The 24,346-nt window shown below is 42.7% G+C and overlaps 1 protein-coding gene across 1 annotated transcript in view; it reads left to right on the forward strand.

The window, feature by feature from the left end:
* Window positions 1–24,346, forward strand: part of LOC143298072 (diacylglycerol kinase zeta-like) — a 275,075-nt gene that overhangs the window by 158,657 nt on the left and 92,072 nt on the right. The window contains exons 20-22 of the mRNA XM_076610749.1: window positions 6,873–7,146; window positions 7,848–7,928; window positions 21,221–21,345. Of these exons, the coding sequence (XP_076466864.1) occupies window positions 6,873–7,146; window positions 7,848–7,928; window positions 21,221–21,345 (480 nt within the window). The remainder of the gene's footprint in view (window positions 1–6,872; window positions 7,147–7,847; window positions 7,929–21,220; window positions 21,346–24,346) is intronic.

Here is a 24,346-nt window from a genome sequence, read left to right on the forward strand (position 1 = left end):
TAGATTAAGTCATACAAGATTAAGTCAAAAAAGATAAGTGACAAGTATTCAAAAAAGTGTCGTTTGGTGTTGAAGTAGTTTTGTTTGATCACACAAAGGGACAAACGAAAGTCAGTATATCATTGGCAAAGTTATTCATTTACAAATGTAGAAACAAAAAATCATACCAATAATAACAGTGTTATTTGGAGAATTACAATACAATTCTGCACTGGAAACTATAAATATGTAGTTCCCGTACTCGGGGCAAGAAAAGGGATACAGTTTACTATTGCACATAAGCGAATCGGGTTTGGGGAATGAATTTTACTGCACTGACAACCACACCCACTGACATGTTGATGACATACATCCTCTGCTAATGGTTCCAGGAATATGCACTTTACAGATTAAGTTTTGTTGTTTTTTCATGGAGTATATGTCCTGTAGTATTACAAGCATACTATTACTACTACTACAACAACAAATGATAATAATAATGACAATGATAATGATAATAATAATCATAATAAGAATAACAATAATAATATTAATAATGGTATTTATATAGCACTGAATCTTGTGCATAGGCAAATCAAAGCGCTTTCGTAGCAGTCATTCACACGCATGCATAACTCTCAAACTGGAGAAACTGAAGACAAGGAAGAGGCAGGGAATGGAGACTATTTTGGGAAGAGGTGGGTTTTAAGGCCAGACTTGAAAGAGCTGAGTGTGGAGACTTGACGAAGCTAAAGAGGAAGTTCATTCCAATTGCAAGGTCCAGAGACAGAAAAAGAACAGCGGCCAACAGTCGAGAGCTTGAATCTGGGTATGTGCAAACAGAGTGGATCTGAAGCTGATCGTAGTGAGCGAGATGGAGTGTAGAGGTGAAGGCAGCCACAGAGATAGGAAGGCACTGATTTGTGAATACAGTTATAACATAGAGTACTGATCTTGTGCTTTATTCTGTGTGAGACAGGGAGCCAGTGGAGATGTTGCAAAAGAGGAGTGATGTGCTCAGATCTTTTCTTTCTGAGGACGAGTCGGGCAGCAGAGTTTTGTATGCGCTGAAGGGACAGAATGGATGAAGCAGGCAAACCAGACAATAGAGAGTTACAGTTGTCAAGGGAGAGAGAATGAGAGAAACGACAAGTCTAGATGATGCGTCAATGGACAGATATTTCCGGATGGAACTGATGTGCTGCAATTGACAGTAGCAGGATTGACAAGTGTGACTGATAAATTTTTGCATGGACAGTGTGTTGTCAAGGAGAACGCCGATGTACCTTACTGAACTGGAAAGAGGGATGGATGTACTGCCAAGTTTGATTGTGTCAGTTGTGATGGAAGAGAGTTTTTGTTTAGTTCCTATGATCGTTGCTTCAGTTTTGTCCGCGTTCAGTTGTAACTTATTTAGAGTCATCCAATTTTGAATGTCCAGGAAGCAGTTGGATGTTTCTTGCAAGAGCGACGACAGTTTTTCGAGGATATCACTCTTCTGGAGTTGAGTGTCATCAGCAAAAAAACGATGACTGACATTATGGTGGTTGATAATTTCAGCGAGAGGAGCAGTGTACAGTGTGAAGAGCACTGGGCCTAAAACAGATCCCTGTGGGACTCCATGTTCAATTTGAACGGGTTCAGACTGGAAATTGTCAACAATGACAGACTGGAATTGATCAGTGAGATAAGATTTGAACCAGTTTAGAACAGTGCCGTTGATACCAAATGTAAAATGAAGATGGGACAGAAGGATTGAAAGGCCTATCGAGTCAAAGGCAGCTGATGAGTCGAGAAGAGTGAGATGGGAGATTTGTCCTGAGTCGGACGCTAGCAGTAGGTTATTCAGGATGTGGAGGAGAGTGGTTTCAGTGCTGTGGTCAGCACGATAGGCAGATTAAAATGGGGGGATGAGATTGTTGAAACAAAGATGATTGTTGAGCTGCTTCAGGACAGCTTTTTCAAGGGGTTTGGACAGGAATGGAAGATTAGAAACTGATTGATAGTTTTTTCAAAATGTTTGCAAGGTTGGATTTCTTCAGAAGAGGCCAGAGGATTGCAGTTTTGAAAGTGGGTGGAAACGTTCCAGTGAGAAGGGATGAGTTGACAATATTGGTGATTGTAGGGAGAAGCTGTGAGACACACTGGGAAAAGACAGAGGCTGGTATAGGATCGAGCTCACAGGATTGTATTGTCATTTCTTTCAGGATTTCATGGACTTATATTTCAGTTAATGGATTAAAGGAATGGAGATGAGTGCCGTTGAATTGAGGATCAGGATGAGCAGGTTGGAAAGGCATTTGGTCTAAGATGGTACGAATATTTTGGACTTTGTCGAAAAAGAAAGAGAAGAAGACATTGGGGAGTTCAGATAAAGTGTACGCAGAAGGAAGATGAGTCTTTTTTGCAGTACCGAGAAGATTTGACATGATAGAGTAAAGAGATTTGGTGGATGTAGCATCGAGAACTTGAGAAGAAAAGAAGTTTGTCTTCGCTAATGAGATCATATGTTTGACTTTATTTATTTGTTTTAGGAAGATTTGATTGTGGACTTTCAGTTTTGTTGATCGCCATCGCCGTTTCAATTGGCGACGTTTGCGTTTTGCAAGTCGAATGTCTTGTGTGTACCATGGGGCGGAAGGTCTATCAGAGAGCATGCGGGTGGGGGGAGGGTTCATGTTCATCCAGCAGTTGAGAGAGGGCAGTGTTGTAATGTGTAGAGACATCGGTGCGGGAAGAAATTTTGGAAAGGCGTTCAGCAGCTTGAGAAGAAAAATTGTTAATGTTGATGGATTTCAGGTTGCGACGAGTAACGGATTTTTTGGTTTTGGTAGGTTTTGAAATATTAAGCAAGAATATGACAGCACAATGGTCGGAAGAGAGTTCGTCAGTTACAGTCACTGACGCAATATTGGCATCAGAGTCACGTGTGATGAGCCAGTCCAACGTATGGCCAGATCTGTGCGTTGGTTCTGTAACGAGCTGAGAGAGAGAATGATTGGACAGAGATAGACATAGGCGTTTGACATCAGTGGACGTTTGGTTCTCGAAATGAAAATTGAAGTCTCTGAGGATGATGAGTTTGCCAGAACGAAGGTTGTAGTAATCAAGTAATGTTTGGAAATCATAGTGAAGCAGAGAAGACGTTAGGTTGTTTTTACGACTAGGAGGAGGACGATAGAGACAACAGAAGATTATTGAGTGACTGGGAACATTGAGAGTGACTTCGAGCATTTCAAAAGTTTCATGTGGAAAGGCATGGTTATGGGAGAAGGAAAAGGAAGACTCCAAGATATTTCTATAGACAATGGCGATGCCACCTTCACGAGACAGTCAAGGAAGTGACTTGGTTTTGTATCCAGGAGGGGTCAGTTGTTTAAGTTTGAGTTCATGACCTTGTAATTTCAACCAGGTTTCGGTGAGAAATACGATATCAAAGTTATTTTCAAAAATATAGTCAGAAATATAGTCAGTCTTTTGATCAGGGCAGACAGATTGAGCATTGAACAGACAGGCATGAAACAGGTCAGAGGCAGGCTGAGAGAAATTTAATGGTGAAGCAGTTCAGTCAGACAGACAACGGAAGGAGACACAGAGAAAGGTCCGGGAGTTGAGACAGGTGTGGAAGGGGTAGAAAGCAGACCAGAGCCATACACCACATTTTGGAAAAGTGTCAGAGAGGACAGTGTCATGGGAAGTAAAGGAGTCAGCTTGAACATGAATGTTGAGGTTGTCAATGACAGTCACAGCAACAGCAGGGCTGACATCGGAGACAGGACGATCAGTGCAAACAGCGAAGTCTGTCCGCTGTGGTTCCTCTTTTTGTCTTTGCTCTGCTGATGTCCAGGCTGATGATGCGCTGCGTCGTATAATCGTGCAGTCGGAATTGTTTATGCCCTGACATATTTGAAAGCAGCTCTTTGATGTAATTGACGTTCACCATGGTGACAGTAGCAGAGGTCGGACGGTAAGAGAGGGCTGGGCACGTGAAAAACGGAGAGTATCGTTGGCAGGACGAAGATGGTCGCTGATGCGATAACGAGGGTACAGTGAGTAGCATTCATTTATGTCAATTTGAAAATTGAAACACTGATATGACGAATATTATTTATCAAATTGTTCTAAAAAGCAAATAAATATGATACAACTGTTCCGACCTTAGGTGTCCTGGAAAAACGACGCACACACACATATAAAAAATGTCCAGATTAAAACAGGGGAACCACAGAATCACACACAAAAAGGCAGAGGCCAACACAGTGCAGCCAGTGGGCGCAAGGGCAGGTTACTCTTCCAAACAATAGGCAAAGCCTGCATAGCTCACGTGTGATTCCTGCTGCACAAGAAAAAGGTAAACACCAAAACTCACCATCAAAAAGAAGTGTTTGTCGAACCGAAAGTTGCTTGCTGGAAACAGAACAACTTTATGATTAGCAGCCTACATCGATTGGCATTTCATTAATTTACTTTCATTATCTGGTAGAGTTTAAAATTTCCCTGTCAACATCACAACTTTATGATTTCGACAGATCGAAAAATAAAATCGCCAAACACATCTTCGTGCATTGTGCACACAATTATCACTCCAGAAGAGTCCTTTTTCGACAAATTATGTTCGATCATGTCTTCTTCTCCGTGCCATAAGCCACAGTGACATGAGATGTGTACTCTACTTAAGTCACTGACTGAAATATCTAAGCAAGTTCGAACCTCTGCATCTCTATGTATTCGGTACAAACACAAAAAATAGCCACTCATTATCGGAATCTGTGAAAACGCACGCTGCAAATTCTCTCTCGAATTGGGTGATTTCGGAAGTTTTACACTGACTGGAAATTGACACCTGAAACAAACAAACAAAAACTCTTCAAACCTACATGCGTACTTCAAGCAAAGAGTAACCGCTTCCTTTGAATCCTACGTTTTAGCCAAAATGAAAGAAGATCTGCTGATTGTGATGGTCTTTTGTGGACGTGATCCAATGCACAAATCATTCTCTGAATAAAATAAAGAGGACTCCTTAGACAGGCCTAATTGCAAACGATCCAGTTGAAGCGATCAGCTGAACGTATGTGTTGTACAGATAACAGACTGTACGATCGTCAATTGTAGCTTTTCTGTTTTTGAAGGCTTTCTCCGATTTGTTGCACCAGGAAAAGTTCGTCTACTCCATTACAACGTTTTTTCCAATGGATGAAATAGCAGGGGTGCCTGGGTTAAATGCGAACGGGCAAGTCAGATTGCGAACGATGGGTTACGCTACATGTGGACAATTAAAACAGAAACAGGTCTTGAACTCATTGGACATAACATATTGTTGGAAAACCGCACCAGACTGTTGTATTGTTGGTTTTGATCACACACACACACACACACACACACTCCATCTCACCACATATAAACACACCCTTTTGAGAAGGCTCAGTAACTGTGCAGCATCGTTCGCAAATAGGCCACGACAACATCCTGTATAGTTTACTTGCGAACGACACTGTTTAAGAGGTTCCTGACGAAAGTGAAGTTCTGATCTGTCACATAAATTCTTTCTCAGATTCTCCCAGCACTGGTAATGCACAATTCATTTAACATGTCCAATCAAATCAGCAATTTTAAACTGTGTCAAAGTTCAAGTCGTAATACACCTACAATGCTTTCCTTAATTTTAAAAATTTGAGAGTACGTTTGTGAACTTGGTCGGCAGTGGTGCTAATGAGTTTCTAGAAAGAGCGCGGAAGTAGTCGGAAATAGATCATGTTTGGCTGGTTCTTGGGAATGGACATTCATTAAGGTATCAGAATAAGATCGAAGCAGACGTTAAACTGTGAAATGTGTGTGGTGAGAACGCTTCAAAGTGGGGTGGTACGCGAACCGTTCGCATTTACACGCATTTCGCGGTTAGGAGTACCTGTCCTAATATGTGATTGCAAACAATCGCACGGGCTAGCTGCTGAGTATTATTCAAATTGTGTACGATCTCGTATTTTCCGAAAAGGACTACTCGGGCGAATACAGATAGTGAAAGGTCTGAGTATAAAACACAAAAGCCTTTCTAAGACCACAGTCATATTTATTTCAAAATGTAATTTTTAAATGAGTGAGATTCGTTAAAAAAAATTCCCATAGAATATTTAGATTAACGTCCCAATGAAAAGCATAATTTCAGTGCATCTGAGAGATGTGTAACTCCCGTACTCAGAAAGGCCCTTTTTTAAAATGATAAACGACTGTGTCAGTGTGTCGCATGAAAGTGCTCTTTTTTGCTGAATAAGAAGCAGTAACGTGATTGTGGAGATATGTTTGTTTTTAATTGCACTCTTCCCAGATGTAAACTGTCATTGTGATTAGAATATGTGGAAGGAACTGATGTTTTCGTATTTTTAAGCATAATTTGGTGTCGAAATGAACATCTTAAAGTTTAACACACACACACACACACACACACACACACACGCACGCACGCACGCACGCATACTCACACTCACTTACTCACTCACTCACTCACTCACTCTCTCACTCACTCAACCGATACATTGTGTTATTACAAAGATTTACAGTTTGTGTTAACACACACGTGAGCCAGTAATAATGATAATGGTTATAATCTTAATAACTATTATGATGATAATCATGTGTGTTGCATGGTGGAAAACATTTTAAAAGTGCTAAGATGAATGTGAAGTAAGTGAAAAACAAATAGGCATAAAATGAAGTATGGAAACTCATTTCATATAAACATTTTGAGACGGCAACAGTTTATGTTGAGGAATGTCTGATGATGATTTGATTTAGTGAGATTTTTGGATAACGGTGGCTCTCAGCAAGCTTGATTGATAAACAGAAAACTGGTCATATAACATTTATTAAACTTGTGCATTTGTGCCTGTCATCTACAGCTACCACTGCAGAGCGGTTCTTTCGGATTGATCGGAGCCAGGAGTCCCTGCACTACATCACGGACATTTCCTCAGAAGACTTGTACATCCTGGACCCAGAGCTCAGCTCTCGTCTCCAGTCCTCCCTAGGACCCGCAGGGCCTGTCCTGTCTCTCAACGGACATGGGGAGATCACTCCATCTGGCTTCTCTGTTCATTCCTTTCTGTCACCATCACAGTCCTCCATGTCGTTCACCTTTCCTGTGACTCCGCCCAAGTCACCCACTGTTCTCCAGTAAGACATGTATACAATGTAAGGCATGCCGTATGGATGATGTGGGCTGGAGTTGGGGGGTAATATAAAAAAAGGAACTCGAGGAAAACATATCTGTTCATGTGTATATTTTCAATGCCACCTTTCTTCATTACTTTCTAAATCTGATGTGATAGTCAACGAAGTTTCGCTGTTATTTTACTAAGGCTTCACGAAAATTTCAGACTGATTTGTCCTGCAAGCAATGCAGAGTGTAAAACGCTTCCCCTTCTGTACAAATCATGTTCAAACTTGGCCTTAGGGTTTCTTTCCCATTCTTCCTATTCTTCGTTCATGAAGCGTGCCAGATCGACGACAGGAGAGTGTGCTTCTTGTGTTCAGTTTATTGGGATCTGTAAAATCACATTTCTTTCTCTGTTATTTTGATTGTATTCTAGCCCCATGATTTATTAGTGGATAAAAATGTGAAAGCCATTTTGACAAAAAGGAAAGAAACAACACGTACACACAAACACACACATAACCAGAGGCGCGCGCACACACAAACACACATGTACAAATGCGCACAGACACAAACGAAATTTTGGAGAAAGACATATGGACGAAGACAATATCATAATACCAGAATTTCGGATTGAAGTGTAAAACCATGTGATAACGAAGTACCCATGCAATCACTGTGAAAACAAAACAAGCCGCAGGGACACGTTTTCTTTGTGCAGATGTCCTGATTTCCCAACAATTCATCGCCCAGAAAGCGTGGATAACCTCCTCATGCCACCTCCACCAGGTCCCTGTAACAGGTCTGTGTCTGCTGCTGTCTTTCCGCCTCGTGATCACTCTGTTTCTGAAACACCGTTGTCCTTTTTCGCATTTGTGTTTCTGGGGAGAGGGAGAGGAGGTGGGTGTGAATCAGAGGGCTTTGCAAACAGACAACTAGGATTGTCAGTTGGGGATGTGAGGTGCGGGGTCTGTATGTGTTCAGGCAATACTTAACACCGTCGCAATGCAGTCAGTGAGCGTGTTCGAGTGCCGGTGTGTAAGCGAGTTACCGAGATGGCGTAACACTGTCACGGGTTAGAAGATGACAATTTAAAAATGTGTTATGTAATGAAAATGAAAAAAAAAACATTCATAATTGTTCTGTGGATATTCAATGTTATGAGCGATTAAATTTTTTTTTTTTTAACTTAAAAGTCCGTTCTTATACAGCACGCATGGCACTAAACTGATTAGATTCATCATGCGAATTGTGTAGTTTGCCCAGCCTCTGGATATTTTAGTGCGTGTCTGGTAAAGATTACGTTGTTTATGGCGTTTTTTTTTCTTTGTGTGCGCGCGTATATACATGTCCGTCCATGTGAGTGGGGAGGGGGGAAGGCGTGCGTGTGTTTGTGTGAATCACACAATCGATCACAACATTTTTGTCGTGATAACAATAAAGGTGCAATATTTCTGTTGTGTAAGCGGAATCTTTGAATCCAACACTTCTATTGTACCTTCAGCTATTTTTCCCTTTTTTAGGGGGCTGGGGGTGGTGGGGATGGAGGAGTGTGGGGTATGTTACCAGTACTTATATACTTTCCATCAGTCATATTTTCGCCCACCATCTGAAAGTAGTTTTCGGTGTCATAAACTGTACCATGTCAAACTGGTTTGCTCTGTTAGACAGATTTCGCAGCTAACCCAGTATTAAGGCATAATGATGATAACAACAACAACAACAATAATAATGATAATAACTGGACATTTATCAGCGTTTTCCTCATTCCACAAAGCGCTTTACAATCCACACACACACACACACACACACACACACGAAACATAGTCAGTCCTCAACTCACAATCATGCACAATAAACATATTTTGCGTATACAAACTCGTACGTACAATACATACATACATACATACATTCGACGCTCACACAATACAGCGTTACAAATATACATGTGTGTAGTTCGTCCGTCGGGATCGACGAGGACCATCTAGTCATCCTGGGGGTGGGTGGGTTGGGTTCTGTAGGTGCGCAAATGACTGGTCAGACCAATCCGCGCCCGGAAGGTTCTGACGCAGTGTGGACAGAGGATGGTGGCGGCTGCCGGGGACTTGCTGGCACTGCTTTTCCTGGCCTGTCTGCGTTGCTCTGCTGCAGCGATTCTGTTGGCCTCACATTGTGGACAGCTGAACGCCACTTTGGTCTGTCCATTGCATTCAGCTCCCATGTGACTGATGACCTGCGTGATGACATTGTTTATAGTGAGGAGGAGTTGCACACCGTCGACCTTACTCTTTTGTCCGAGACCATCTGTATCCAGTGGCAAGACGAGGTCAAGACGACCGGAGATGGAAACAGATGCAGTGGATGACCAGATGTCCTATGTGCTCTGCTGCAACCGCCTTCCTCTCCGTTGAACCATGAAGGTTTCTTCCGCAGAGTCCGCCGGATCCAGTCTTCACATGCTTGGGTAGACAAGCCCTAACTCACAATCAGCGAACTACTTTCATGAATGAGAGAAGGTCTAGAGGAAATGTTGCTGGAAGAGGAGAGTCTTGAGGTGAGATTTAAAAGAAGGCAGTGAGGGGCAGTGACGGACAAACAGTTCCATGTTTGAACAGCAGATGATGAAAAGGCTCGACCACCGAGCTTTTCTCTTTTGTATTTTGGGACGCGGAAGGTTCAATCATCGGCAGCAGAGTGAAGAGAACGGGAGGATACATAGATGTGAAAGATGTCGGAGAGATATTGGGGTGCAGTTCCAGATGTGACATGGTAGCAGAGACAGGCGGCTTTGTATTTGATTCTTTTCTCTGTGGGTAGCAAATACGCCAGGCTCAGCCAACCAGCCTAGTTCCCTGTCTTTAGCACAGAATAGTCTTTGGCCAATGGTTGGCAAGTCATCTCAACCGTTTCCCTAACCATGATTATTTCATTCTTGCTCTTCCATGTATTTCTTTTACATTCTTTGCGTCATTACTGATGTTCGATTCAATATCGCTATCTCTGTGTCAGGCATTCGAGCAATCCGGTTCCTCTCCCTTGGGACATCAGGTCCCAGCGGGAGGGCATGGTTTTGTGGTAGGCGAGGTTCATGGTGTTGTTGTCCAGCTTCTCGCCCTCCAGTTCCTTTGGTCGTGGAAAAGAGAGGGCTATATGGCAGGCGACCCTTTCACTGTCCGATCGTCTTCCCCGTGCTTACGGTAGGCGACCCCACGATCTAGCCAGTTTCCTCTGCAGGGGGAGACCACGTGTAGCAGGCAGCTCCTGGTTGTCAACCGGTTGGTCCGCTGGTGGGTTCGACACCCAGGTTGGACCTTGCCTCCCTACTTCCCTCCCAACACTCGTGGCCCCCTCTATTTTCCCATGATGATCGACATGAGAGGGTCTGACACGCGATTCATTTGCTGTTTTGTGACCTAGATCTTTAACGTCTGATTTTTATTTTCATTGTGAATCATGTTGTAATGCGTACCCGTGACCAGTTACAATACATTGATTGATTACGATTGGAAGTAACGTAACGTCTTTATCAAGCGTTTCTATTTTGCCAAATAACGACCTCTAACGCTGCTTACCATATCATCGTAGAGCATATGAATTCAGAGATCTTATTCGTACATACCATCCTTCAGCTTTGGTTCCTATACCACTTGTAATAGCTGAGAAAAGACCAACGTAAAAGTTTACTACGGACACTTGAGATAAGGGTTATTGGAAAGACTCAATTTGTTTACACACATCAGTCAATAATGGCAAGGTTAGCACAAGCTCACATAGACGTGTCGTATATACACATGCGCTAGACTGGCCAGTGCCTTTATCAATTTTTTCTAGACTTAACTCGGTCTTTGTTGGTTTTCCAATGGAACGGATTTCGCGCCTCTAGAGGGTTCAGGATAGTATTGTGCGATTTGTTCCGAAAGAAGCGAAAGCGATACCATGTAACCCTCTCTTGGAGAAACTCCACTGCCTACCTGTTTGTTTCTGTTCTCAGTACAAATTGGCAGCTCTTGATGGTACTCTTTCTCACTGAAATGACAACTTCGATGCGTAACCCCACATTGACGTCAGCCAGTAACAATAAACTATGTACATGTACACATAAAGACAGCACGCACAACTCAACATTTAGGGTATATATATTAAATACCACAAACCCTATGTGATGGAATCTCATATCACAGTATTTAATACTGATGCCATTATACTTTTAAAAAGAAAACTTATCACAATATTTAAAACCAGTCTGAATACTAATCACACACATCACAGTGCCCAAATGATACTCAACTAAAATCACGATCACAATACTTGAAAAACAGTCTCACATCCTTCTCTCTCTCTCTCTCTCTCTCTCTCTCTCTCTCTCCCACACAACACATCAACAACATAAAAATATATGCTGAAAACATAAACAAGCACACACTTGTTCTGTCGCGGGCATCGGGAGAGGCGATTTTCAAAGAGGTGCGTCTTTACGCGGTTTTTTTATTTGCTTGTTTGTTTGTTTTGGTTTTTAAGTTGCAGAGCACTGAGTTTTTCTCAGGGACAGAGGTAGAGAGTTCCAGACAGTGGGGCCAAAGACAGAAACAGATTTTTTTTAATTTAAAAAAAAAAAAAAAAAAAACAAAAAAAAAAAACACTACACGTCTTAACTTCTTAAAGGAGAACCGAGGAACTGTAAGCAGAGAACTGCCAAGAGAGCGTAACAGCCAAGAGGGATGGTATGGGTGGGGATGAGAACGACATTGTGGCATATTACTGTGATAGACACAGAAAAGAAAGACAAGCAATATACTATTGGATTCTAGCCTTCACAGGAAGCCAGAGAAGTGTTCTGAGCAGTGATGTTGCACTCTCGTGTCTTGGTTTACAGAGCACGAGTCGGGCTTCATGATTCTAAATGTGCTGAAGTTTATTCAGTTTGTTATCAAGAATACATGCAAAGAGAGAGAGTTACAGTAGTCTAATCTATTTAGTACGAAAGAGACAGCGAGTTTGTTGGCAGCTACAGTGAAAAGGAAAGAGCGAATTTTACCTAATCTAAGTAATTGATAGAACAATGTGTGGCACAAGTGTTTGAATCTTTGGCATGTGCAGTCATGGAGAGCGTTTAATCCAAGTAGAAGCCAAGATTTCTAACAGACTGGGAGAATGGTATGTTACAGCCAGAGATGGACTTAGGGTTAGTAGTAGTCTGGTTAATCTTTGACTTGGTGCCAGTGATAATAAAGTCAGTTTCATCCTCATACATAAAAATTGCTAGAAAATATTGTATTGTCTCAGCTCTTAACTTTTCTGGAACAAAATAGTGTGTGTGTGTGTGTGTGTGTGTGTGTGTGTTTAGTTTGTTAGTCACATTTTGGTGTGTGTACGTAACATTGATGTAATGTGTTCTGTAAAGCACATTTCTGGATAGTGTGCTACGTAAGTATCTATTATTATTATTATTATTATTATCTTCACCATTATCCTCAACACTCAGACACTTCCTCAATACAGTTTTTCAAACTAAAAGCAAAAGTCGGAAGGTCCAAGGGAAAAGCGGAGTTGTGGAGCTGGGAATCGTCAGCAAAGAAATTATTACGTTGACCCGACTGGCAAGTGGCAGAGCTGAATGGCTATGTATACACAGTAAATAAAACTGGGCCCTAGACTGAACCTTGTGGCGCTCAGTATTTCAACACCAGATTCAGCAGATCTTTAATGACCAACAAGGACAAACAAGTTAAATATGACATGAACCAATCGAGAACTGTTCCAGAGTAGTCAAAGGTTGTGCGCAACCGTGTAATGAGGATGTCATGTTCCATGGTGTCAGACGTGTGTTATTCCACAATGAATTACTGAAGTATAAAGGTAAATCACTTTACCTTCGACAGTGGGTAGAAAAGGGCATTGATTATATAAAATATATTATAAATGTACATGAAAACAGACTACTTACTTTAGAAGAAATAATCAGGTTACTTGGTACAGAAAAAGCAAACATTATTTCGAGTACTATGCTTTATGTAATCCAATCCCCAAGATATGGTTGCATTGGATACAGCAAAGTGCATCCATTCACGAACCTGGCCAAACCATTCCATGTGATGCAAGCACTTACCACGCAAAACAACAACAACAACAACAACAACAACAACAAAAATAAAATGCTGTCTAATCGTATACTACAGACAGAGCATTAATAACACATGCTGCTGAATTATGGAGGAGAAAATTGGATTTTGCATTTAATGACAATGTGTGGGTTTTGTAAAAAAAAAAAAAAGCTACAAAGGAAGTTAAATTGCACGAACTAGTTACTCTGGAAAATTAACCACAACACACATCCCACAAACATACTTCTTCAGAAAATGAAAGTGGCAGATACCAACAAATGTCATCATTGTACTGATGAAATTAACTTCCTTTAACATTTCTTTTTTTCTGTCTCCCAATGAAGATATTTGGGGAACATATTGAACTTTTTTTTTAATAGTAGAATTAGCTCTTATAAAATTCAGTGTTACGGATGTTTTATTTGGATTTCAAAATGATCTATTGTCTCAAACGGAGTTAACAATCATTAAAAATGTCAATTAGCATTGTGCAAAAAACAAAGATGTTAGAGTCACTTCGTATTGGTTTTGAAAAGAAATGAACATATCAGACGGAAATGTTTCCCTGTGCTTTCATTGTGAACGCTACACATGAAAATTCACATACACCCACACACACCTACACATCCACACCCACACCTACACCCCCACACGTATACACACACACCTTTTGTCTTATTTTGGTCTCATATACACATCAATCCAAGACCAAACGCAAAAACACGTACTAAGTGACTAACACACACACACACACACACACACACACACACACACACACACACACACACACCACTTATAACCATTCAAATTACGCACATATGTAGATACATATACACACACATATATATATATATATATATATATATATATATATATATATATATATATATATATATATATAAGTAATTACGTTTATGTTGCCCATGTATGGATGCTAATAATTTGATTACCGGTGTCATTACTGTCAAATTACTGATGAGTACTGCAAGATCATCAAAATGGACGATTACGACATCAACAGAGCCACCAAAACTTCAACCAAGCCATCCTTAAAGCAGCTTCAAAGGCAATTCCACGTGGCGCTCGCAAGAACTACAGGCCATATTGGACAGAAGAGCTGCAGGAGCTTGAAGATGAAGTGACAAGGACTAGAGAGGAGGCTGAAAACAACCCAACACAAGAAAACAACATTACTCTCAAAATCTGCACTGCCAGATACAGAAAGGTCTACATTCAAGCTGCAAGAACAAATTGGATGGAGAAAACAGAAAAGCTGAACCTTAACAGAGATGGCAACAAACTCTGGAAACTCACCAAAGCCATGAACAACGAAGAGACAAGGTCAGCGCCTGTCACGCTTCAAAAAGACCAGGAGATGGTGACAGGGAGAGAGGCAGCAAACTGCTTCATAGACAGCTATGAGCAGATCAGCAACATCACTGTGTCAGAGGACATAAAACAACAAGTCCATGATGAAATGAAGAATCATCAGGATGACCAAGACCAACCTGAATATATGGATAGGCCTTTCAAACTGAAGGAGTTTGAAGAACCCGTAAGGTCTTTGCAGGAAAAAAAATCTCCAGGTCCTGACAAAGTCACCAACGAAATGCTAAAACACCTTGGCACCAAAGCAAAGACCAAACTCCTTGCTCTCTTCAACAACAGTTGGAAGACGGGGCATGTTCCACAGAGCTGGCGAGAAGCTGACATGGTGCCCATCCAGAAGAAGGGCAAAGACAGAGCCAGGGATGATAGTTATCGCCCCATCAGCCTCACCAGCTGCGTGGGCAAGCTCCTAGAGCGTACGATCAACTCGCGCCTAGTTTGGCACCTGGAGAAGAAGAACATCATCATTCCAGAGCAGGCAGACTTCTGCCAACGACATTCCACTGAGGACCATGTGACCTGCATCGCCCAGAAGATCGAGGATGGCTTCCAGGATAAACAGCATACACTGACGATGTGGACAAACATGGAAAAGGCATACGACAAAGTCTGGAAGGATGGCCCCCGGAGGGAGCTCCAGAAGAGTGGTGTGACTGGCTGTATGTACCAGTGGATCTTGCAGTACCTGAACAATAGGAAGGCCCGAGTCCATGTCAATGGAGCATACAGTCGGAAGAAGACACTGAGAGAAGGAGTTCATCAAGGAGGTGTCCTCAGCCCCACACTATTCCTCGTCTTTATCCACGACATCGTCAAAGATATGCCACGCATAGTCCAGGAAGCCATCTATGCAGACGACCTTGTCCTATGGTGCTCGGAAGAACACCTCACAACTGCCAACTACAGACTACAGCAGGCGCTGAATGTTCTCGAAAGCTGGATAAAACAGTGGCTGGTGACAATTAATGCCAAAAAGACCACTTACACTGTTTTCAGCCTCTCACCCAAAGAACAGAAGGCCAACCTGCGCACCATTGGACAAACTCTGCTTGCTGAGAACAACCCCACGTACCTGGGAGTCACTTTTGACAAACGCCTGACGTGGAAGAAGCAAGCAGAGAAAGCAGAATCAGGAGCAAAAGTACGACTTGCTGTCCTGAAGAAGCTGTCAGGAAAAACATCGGGCGCAGACAACACGACCCTCAGGAGGCTGTACACTGGTAGTCAGGCCAGTGCTGGAGTATGGCATGATTGCATGGGGCACTACGGCCAAGTCCAACTTTGAACGCATCAGCAAGGTTCAGAATCAACCTACCCGTATCATCACAGGGGCCATGAGGTCTACACCAATTCAGCAGCTTGAAACCAAACTCCTGACCCAGGCTGCCAAGTTCAAGAGGTTGCAAGGCCACCCCATGAAGGACAGACTGTCCCAGCCAACAAAAGGACGGCTGAAGAGAGGGGGCTTCGTACACCAGAGCAGGATCCTATCATGATATCCTTGACCATGCCCCCAAAGTGATACCCCGGTGACTTGCCGCCCCTGCCTGGAGCGAAGGAACCCCTCCCCTCATCCAGTGCAGCATCCCTGGTGTTGGCCCCAGAGATTCCCAAAGCGGCCCTGAAAGAAAGTCCCTCACCCTTGAACACCTCCACACCCAGTTCCCCAAAGAGTTCTGGACTCATGCCTACACTGTCGGCTTTGCGGCAGATGCCATTCCGAACGGAGGGGCAGGAGTCTATGTTCAGTATCCAGGAGGCAGAGAAGAAAAGATCTGCCTCGCTATCGGCCTGTACTCCACCAGTTACAGAGCCGAAGCGGAAGCCTTGAAAACAGCAGCAGCCCACATCGAGGTCAGCACCTACGCCATCCACAACGTTGTCTTCCTGACCGACGCCCTGTCCATCTTGCAGGCCCTTTGGTCCAACAGAGATCCAGAACTCAACGATCTGTCCTCTCTCGCCTCCCTCTGTACAAGTCACACAGTCACCCAGCAGTGTATTCCCTCCCACTGCAACGTGCTTGGCAACGAGACTGCTGACGACATGGCAAAGGAGGGCACTACGAAAGAGCAGATGGACAGGTCTACCACCTACTCTGAATCCAGGACCATCAATAAGGCCAAGCTGCAGAACAAGTGGAAGCAGCAGCATCCACGCCACAACAGAGCAGACCCGTACTGGCTGACTTGTCGAGAGCAGGTAGTCATTTTCAGGCTCAGGACAGGTCACAACCGCCTGAAACACCACCTATACACGAAACACCGTATCGGCGACACAGAGCAGTGCAGAACAGGCAGCCAGACAACAGAACATCTGCTGCAGTCCTGCCCGCTCCACCAAGCGCTCCGAGAGAAAACCTGGTCCGACCCAATCCCAGCGGCCCGGAAGCTCTACGGAGGACTGGAGGACCTGCGACGTACTGCCGCCTTCGTCGAGGAGACGGTGGAATCCATCTGATAAATGACGAACGAGACAGCAACAACTGTCATATTATATGTGTTTGTTTCTTTGAACTGATCGATTATTTTCCCTTTTCAATTGACAGTGTGATACAATTACATAGTAAGTTCTTTGTACTGCATTTTCTTTCCACCGGCCCTGAGTATTTTCAGTAGTCTGATAGTGTGATACAATTACACTAATACAAATAGTATACTATACATTTCCTACTTGACTAGCTAAGACATGTAAAAGAACCCATAGCAAAAGAGAGTTCCCTCTAGCAACTTTCTATAGAAGAATATCTCTCTCATGTATCACTTTCCACTTCTGCTGACTGGAGGAAACAGCTGAAGAGTGCTCCTCAGGCAGGTTACAACGGGTATAGGACCAGAATCACTCATGTAAACTTAACAGTCATGATGTAAGGCCAGAAATTATTTTCTGATCATAGTCTAAGAAGATTCGGAGGGGGTGGGGTGGGGTTAAAATGGGCATAGGGCCAGAATCACCCCCGTCCCTCCTCTAATGAGAACTGAACATTCGGTCACTTTTCTTCTCCGATTTTGATAATAGAAGAATTGGAGTCGGGGGTGGGGATGGGATTAAAACGGGCACTGGGCCAGAATCACTCCCCCCCCTCCTCATGAAAACTGAACATTGTGTCACTTCTCTTCTCTGATTTTGGAGTCGGTGGAGTGATGGGGGGGGGGGGGGGGGGGGGGCGGAGTCAAAACGGGCATAAGGCCAGAATCACCCCCTCCTTCCCCCCCCCTCCCCCAGCCCCCCCCCCCCCCCCCCCCTCCATGAGAACTGATTGTGTCACTTCTCACCTCTGATTTTGGTAAAAGAATTGGAGGCTTATGGGGGAGGGGGCTCGGTAACGGGCATAGACCCAGAATTACTCCCCCCCACCGTCATGTAAACTTATCATGGGGGAGGGGGGGGGGGCGAGGGGGGGTATGGGCCTAGGTCCAAAGTAACTCCCCTCCTCTTCAGTATTGAGAGGTGGGGGGTTAACGTGGACAAACGGCCAGATTCACTCCCATCCACACGTAAATAGGGAGGCGGGGGGTGGAGAGTGATTTTGGAACAGGGGTGGAGTGATTCTAGACTGTTCAAGAAAACTCCCCGGGGGTGGGGTGGGGGAGGGGTGCATTTAGGCATGTGCCCAAACGCACCCTCCGGGGAGTGGTTTCAGAAAAGGGATTGATTTCGGCACATTACACCGGGTCTGTTGCGCTGCGCGGCGCTGGCTGGCTGGTTGGCTGACCCCCGTCTGTCTGCTGAAAGTTGATGAAAATCCTCAGGTGTGTTTTCAAAATCTCTTGCTAACATCTCCCTTGCCAATGCAGTCTTGACTGCCTCGACAAGTGCTGGCGATTTCTTTTGTGTTTCTACATCGGCTATCCCGCAGCAAAAACTGCCCTTGAGTGCCCCATTCGAAAACTGCCCAAATTCACAGTCTACAGAAAGTTGGGTTTTTTTGTTTTTTGTTTTTTTTCTTCAGGTCTGCGACAAAATCAGTGACGTATTCCGTGGACCTTTGTTTCCGGATGTCGAAATTGGCACGTCTAATAATTAAAGAATCCTTGAGTTGAACGTGCGACTTTTAAATGTTTTTCAGTTCATCTACAGTCTTTTCCGATGGCTTTTGTGGGGAAACTTGTGATTTGAGAAGTTTGTATGTTCTCTGTCCAGCCAAACTAAGGAAAGTGTGAACTTGTGCGTCCTCTCTAATGTTGTTGGCCCAAAAGTAACAGTCTAGACGTTTAAAAATATGCATCAGCATTAAATTGGTTTCATCCAACTCCTCTAATCTCCCAATTTGCGACATGCTGATCAAGACGGCCAACTGAAAACAACCACAACACGCCCAACATGTAATTGTCTAGAGAAGATAATGGTTTGATCTAACCTTGATTCAGTCCTTGCATCAACACACTGGAGAAGTTTGCAGTGAAAAACGATGTAGACGTCGCTTTCTTGTTTCAGTCCAGCACAGTCTGGCGTGGGAAAGAAATAAAAAGATAATGCGTCACAGCCAAACTTGACTAGCGTACTTAAAATTAAGTCAAGCCTGTGTGGGTTTTTCTTACAGACACGAGCAACCGACCTCGTCGCCAATTGTCATGTTTGTATGTTCACATCCAAACTAACATACACTCAACTCATGTAGAATTAGTTTACACGGTACTATATTTTACTGAGGGTACAAATCAAGAACAGGGTTAGTACCCTGACACGTGTAAGGAGGAAGGAAGGCTGCCGGCAATCTGCACTCTCTCTTTACTCGCATTCTTTCCTCTGAGATGCTGGGAAAGTCTAGAACTGCCAGGCATAGGCACTTAAGTACTTGCATGTGTATACTTGCAGGTCATAATATGTCCCATCACACATACTGGCAATAGTAGACATCTAGTTAAAGTATTAGTAGGCATCTAGTTAAAGTATTAATTTTCACACTTTGATATCATCATTCAAAATCAATGAATAACAAGAGACAAGGCCTTCAAGACTCACTTGTAACACGCTCTTTATTCAGTAAAGGAATTATGATAAGAAAAAAAGACATTTAAGAAATTGTTAAAATCATGTGTGTGTGTGTGTGTGTGTGTGTGTGCGCGTGTGTGTGTGTGATACAGAACATATGCATGAACCATGCATGCTCAGTTTAGAAGCAAGCTGTGCTGTGGCACATCTGACGTCATTTCGACAAGATTTAATATTTAAAGCTATGTTGTTTTTTAACCGATAAAGACATTATTGTATTGGAGATAATAACATTGTTTTCGCCTCAGGCACACCGTGGCACCGCAACATGATAAAAGTGTGTGTGTGTTGACTGTTGTCCTGTTTCTGAATATTGTGACTTGGTGGTTTTTTTGGTAAGATTTGCATGGTCTAGACAAAGCTGACCGAAATTCAGTGTAATGGTCGATTCCATTTTTTCTTTTATGTTCATTCTAGTTGATTCAGTGTCCATTTTATAGACACCATATGCAGTAAACACATTGATGGTGTTGTTAGTGTCACTATATGTCTTCTGTCCAGAATTTGTATTTCTTTTCTTTTGATTGCGAACAAGAAAAACGAGGTCATGCCGTCTTCTTACCAAACACAGCCTACGATCCGGAAACTGGGAAGCGATAATGTGGTGTTTTCGGATGTGGAACGAGCCTCAACGAAATAAATCGGAAGACTTATAGCATATTATCGTTATGACTATATGAAGATTTTGTTCCTGCTATGTTTAAGTCAAATTGGTATTGGCAGACAAAGTATTTCCAGAGAAAATGCAATGTTAAAGTTTACCACACACACACAACTGAATACCGGGTTATAGCATAGACTCACTTTATGTGCACAAGTGTGTCAAATAAAAGGAGCAGGTGAGTTGGAGGAAACAGGACAGATGGAGAGTGGAATCAAAGAATATTTTAAATGAATGATAAAAGTGTGTGTGTGTTGACTGTTGTCCTGTTTCTGAATATTGTGACTTGGTGGGGTTTTTTTTGTAATCTTTGTGTTGTGCTTTTTCCTTTGAGTGTATAAGCAAGCACGCACGTGTGTGTGTGTGTGTGTGTGTGTGTGTGTGTGCGTGTGTGTGTGTGTGTGTGTGTGTGTGTGTGTGTGTGTGTGTGTGCATGATACAAAAATGTGGTTGATATCGCTTTGCCACTGTGTTGTTCAACTGAAGTTATGTGAAGTTTGTGTGAAAACAGTCTCTTTTACCTGAAGTGCTGTTAAACGCTGTTTGTACGTATGTTTATGTTTGTGTGCTTGTGTTTGTCCATATAGGCCTATGTGTGATTCTTAAACATGTAATTACAGCATATTGAAAACATATTTGATGGTACCCAAAATGTAAATTGTATGTAACCCACTCAGACATAAGTGTCTGTTCTAACCAAATAAACTTATATTAAAAAAAACAAACTAACAAGCTGCCTACTGTTGTCCTTGGTGAGACAAAGGCACAGAAGTCCGGAATGTCTGTGTAAAGGAGTAACAATTCCCATTTGTTGTTAAATTGTTTTCTTTCCCTTTGCCAGTAAAACAAACTGAAGTTAACTCTGAGCCAAACATATACAATCAGATGTATGTGTTTACAATGTTCCAATGGCTCTGGTCTCACTGTCTTCTGTGTGGTTATTTTCAGTTCTGAACCAGGAACGCCCATTTCAACTGCAGTACCAACCAGAAAGTACAGCATTATCGCCATCCCACAGATTTGTACAGAACCAGACTCCTCAATACCTCGCATCACCTCTCCACTGGAGAAAGGTAGAAGAAGGGAAAAATAGAAGGCAAAAAACAGTTATTTTGCCTATTAGTTCCAGTGAGGAAGAGCGAAGGAGAAACAATATGCTCCGACAAACAGAAGGAGAAAGTCAGACAGGCAGACGGAATCAGAAAATCAAAGTGAAGAGGGCAGTGTTGGGCGATGAATAAGATAAACTGATGGAAAGAGAAAGGGAGATGGAGCACGCACGCACGCACGCGCACACACACACACACACACACACACACACACACACACACACACACACACACACACACACAAATACGTCTGCGTGCGCACGAGCATGTACAAACACAATGTATTTCTAGAACAAATATACTTGGCTTATGTAAAAAGACATTTCACACAAACAAATCTGTCAGACCTCTTCAAATACCCCCGCACCCTCCTTTCACAACCACCCACCCACCAACTCACCCACCACCCCACCCATCTTACAGCCTTCTGAGATATTCTGTATATGTAACATGTAAAATGACTATTCATCATGCTGTGTATGTAAAATGACTATTAACCATGTAAGTCAGTGCCAGCTGGTCAGTCAACAGCGTTCGCCGTCATACAAAAACTGACATTTTTCTGGTTTGTTCACTCATATGGAAATAACGTTGTCTTGATGCCAACCAGTCAGAAAATACCCTCGCCACACTGTGCCTTTGCATGCGTGCTCTCTCTCTCTCCCTCTCTGTCTCTGACACTTGTGATCAGAAAAAAAAATTGATACAAAGCAGTATTTCGGAAAAGATACTCTACTGTGTACCAGGTTTTCTCTCAGCTCGCAATGGTTCAGAAATGCATTTCCAGGTTGGTTAGAATATATTGTGTTGCATTTGTAGATTTTAAGAAAGCATTTTTTGATGCAGTTAGCGTTTAAAAAACGTTCCTGCATCATTATCAGTAAAGTATGAATATTCATAATTACGAGGAATCCTGGAGAGTCAGTTCAGAGAACAATGGAGAACCAAACACCAAGCTGGATCGGAGGAGGATGCTCTCTGGTCATTAAACAAAAGACAGCAAGTAGCCCTCTTCCGACTGAGAACTGGACATTGTAGGTTCCTTTCCCAACTCTACAGACTGAGACTGTCCCCTACTGATGAATGCCCATGCGGCGCGGGTTCGCAGTCACCAGAGCATTTGCTACAGTTCTGCTCAACTTTTGGTGCACTTGGCCTTGTGCGGTGGAGCTCCACGAGAAGTTCTGGGGACCACTTGCTGCACAGCAGAGGACGGTGGGGTTCGCACTGCAGACAGGATGGACCATCTGAGAGCATGACCTGGGGAACGCAGAAAAAGAAGAAGAATCACGTATCAAAAAAAATTATCGGTTATCTGATTTTTGTTTTTTTTGGTGCCAATTGTCTTTTAAGTCTTTATCAATAATGTGTGACACTGAATCCCATTATTGCCTGAAATTTGTTCTGCTGATGATGTATTTCTGCTTTCAACAACGCCATGTGGTTTGCAACACCAATTAATATTTCTAAGCATTATTGTTGATAAAAACGAACGTAATGCAAAGAAAGAAAGGGGTCATAGTAAACACGAATGTTGGTTCCACAAATGTTCTAAATAAGAAGTGGTAAACTGATATTACTATCTGAACATACAGTTACAAAGAGGAAAAGCTGTTGCGCAGCTAAGTAATTATTTTCAAAAAATGAGTGCAAACACCTTCAAGATATCTTATGCTAAATTTTAGCAGCTTTAGAAAAAAATCTCTGGAACTATGGAGATTAAATCGACTGGAACATATCGGAAAGTTTTGTTGTTGTTTGTTTGGTTTTTTGTTTGTTTGTTTGTTTGTTTTTTGTTGTTGTTGTTTTTTGTTGTTGTTGTTGTTTTTTGGAGGGGTGTTGTTTTTTGTTTCTTTTTTGATGACGTGCAAAAGATTTTTAGGAATGCCAGTAAGGACTCTGAGTAAGATGATGTATGGTAATTTTGGTAAATATCCGCTTCATATCAGTCCATGTGAAAACTGGTTTTGATATTAGTCCAAGCTGTTGCAAACGGATCCGAATAGATTTTAATGCTTACGATTCGCAACTTGAACTGGATATGAATGAACTGAAAGCAAATCACAGAAAAGTTGTGTGTAATTTGCTTTAATATTGTGAAGCTGTAAAAAGAGATGGGCGTTTCAAAAGGTTTTATAGAGGATGCAAATTATTCAAGAATGTATTGGAACATAACAGATCCTTTAATGCTATCTTTGAAAAGGAAAAGTATATCAATGGCATGGAACGCTTACTGCTTCAATTTATGTCACACAGGAGGATACTTTTTTAAATATTCTAAATGCACATGAAGATAAATTTGTGTGTCACGCTTTTAGATTTAGTAACGTACCTGTATGAAATCAGTGTTGAGATCTGGTCTCTGCTTATCTCCATTCGAGTCTTTCTGATTAACATCACTCCCCTCCACCCCTTTCCTGATGGTCAGCTAGCAATCCCCCCCCCCCCCCCCCCCCCCACTAAGACAAACAGTCCATCTTCTCCTCTTCCTCGCAGTGTCGCTAGGGGATTTCATCCCTTCCCCCAAACCATCTCCAACAGCCCTCCAACTGTTACCAGAGGTCAACCTGTCTCCAAATCAGGCAGTGCTCAACGACCAGTCCAACACACTCCACAGCTACCACTGTCTTCAACATCTCCTGGCCCTGCGTTCTCCATCCCTGCATACAACTCCTTCAGCCCGCTGTACACAGGAAGATCCATGTAATTATCTAAAGTGGTCCCCTGCGTGGTGAGCCTGTAGCGTCATCACTAAACAGTTTACTCCAGAACAAAATTCAAGAAATGTCCGACTGTCTCACTATCGGATACTACAACGTAAGCAAACTGAAGCCAAAGAAAATGAACACTGGCCAGTTATGTCATATCCAGTAAACAGTGTCCCCTGATCTGACATCAACAGACCTGTCATGTTGTCATGCTGGCTTGACACCCAACCTCCCAACCGCAACATCTCCTGACTAGT

This window comes from Babylonia areolata, chromosome 23 (assembly GCF_041734735.1).
Source record: "Babylonia areolata isolate BAREFJ2019XMU chromosome 23, ASM4173473v1, whole genome shotgun sequence".
Taxonomy (NCBI): domain Eukaryota; kingdom Metazoa; phylum Mollusca; class Gastropoda; order Neogastropoda; family Buccinidae; genus Babylonia; species Babylonia areolata.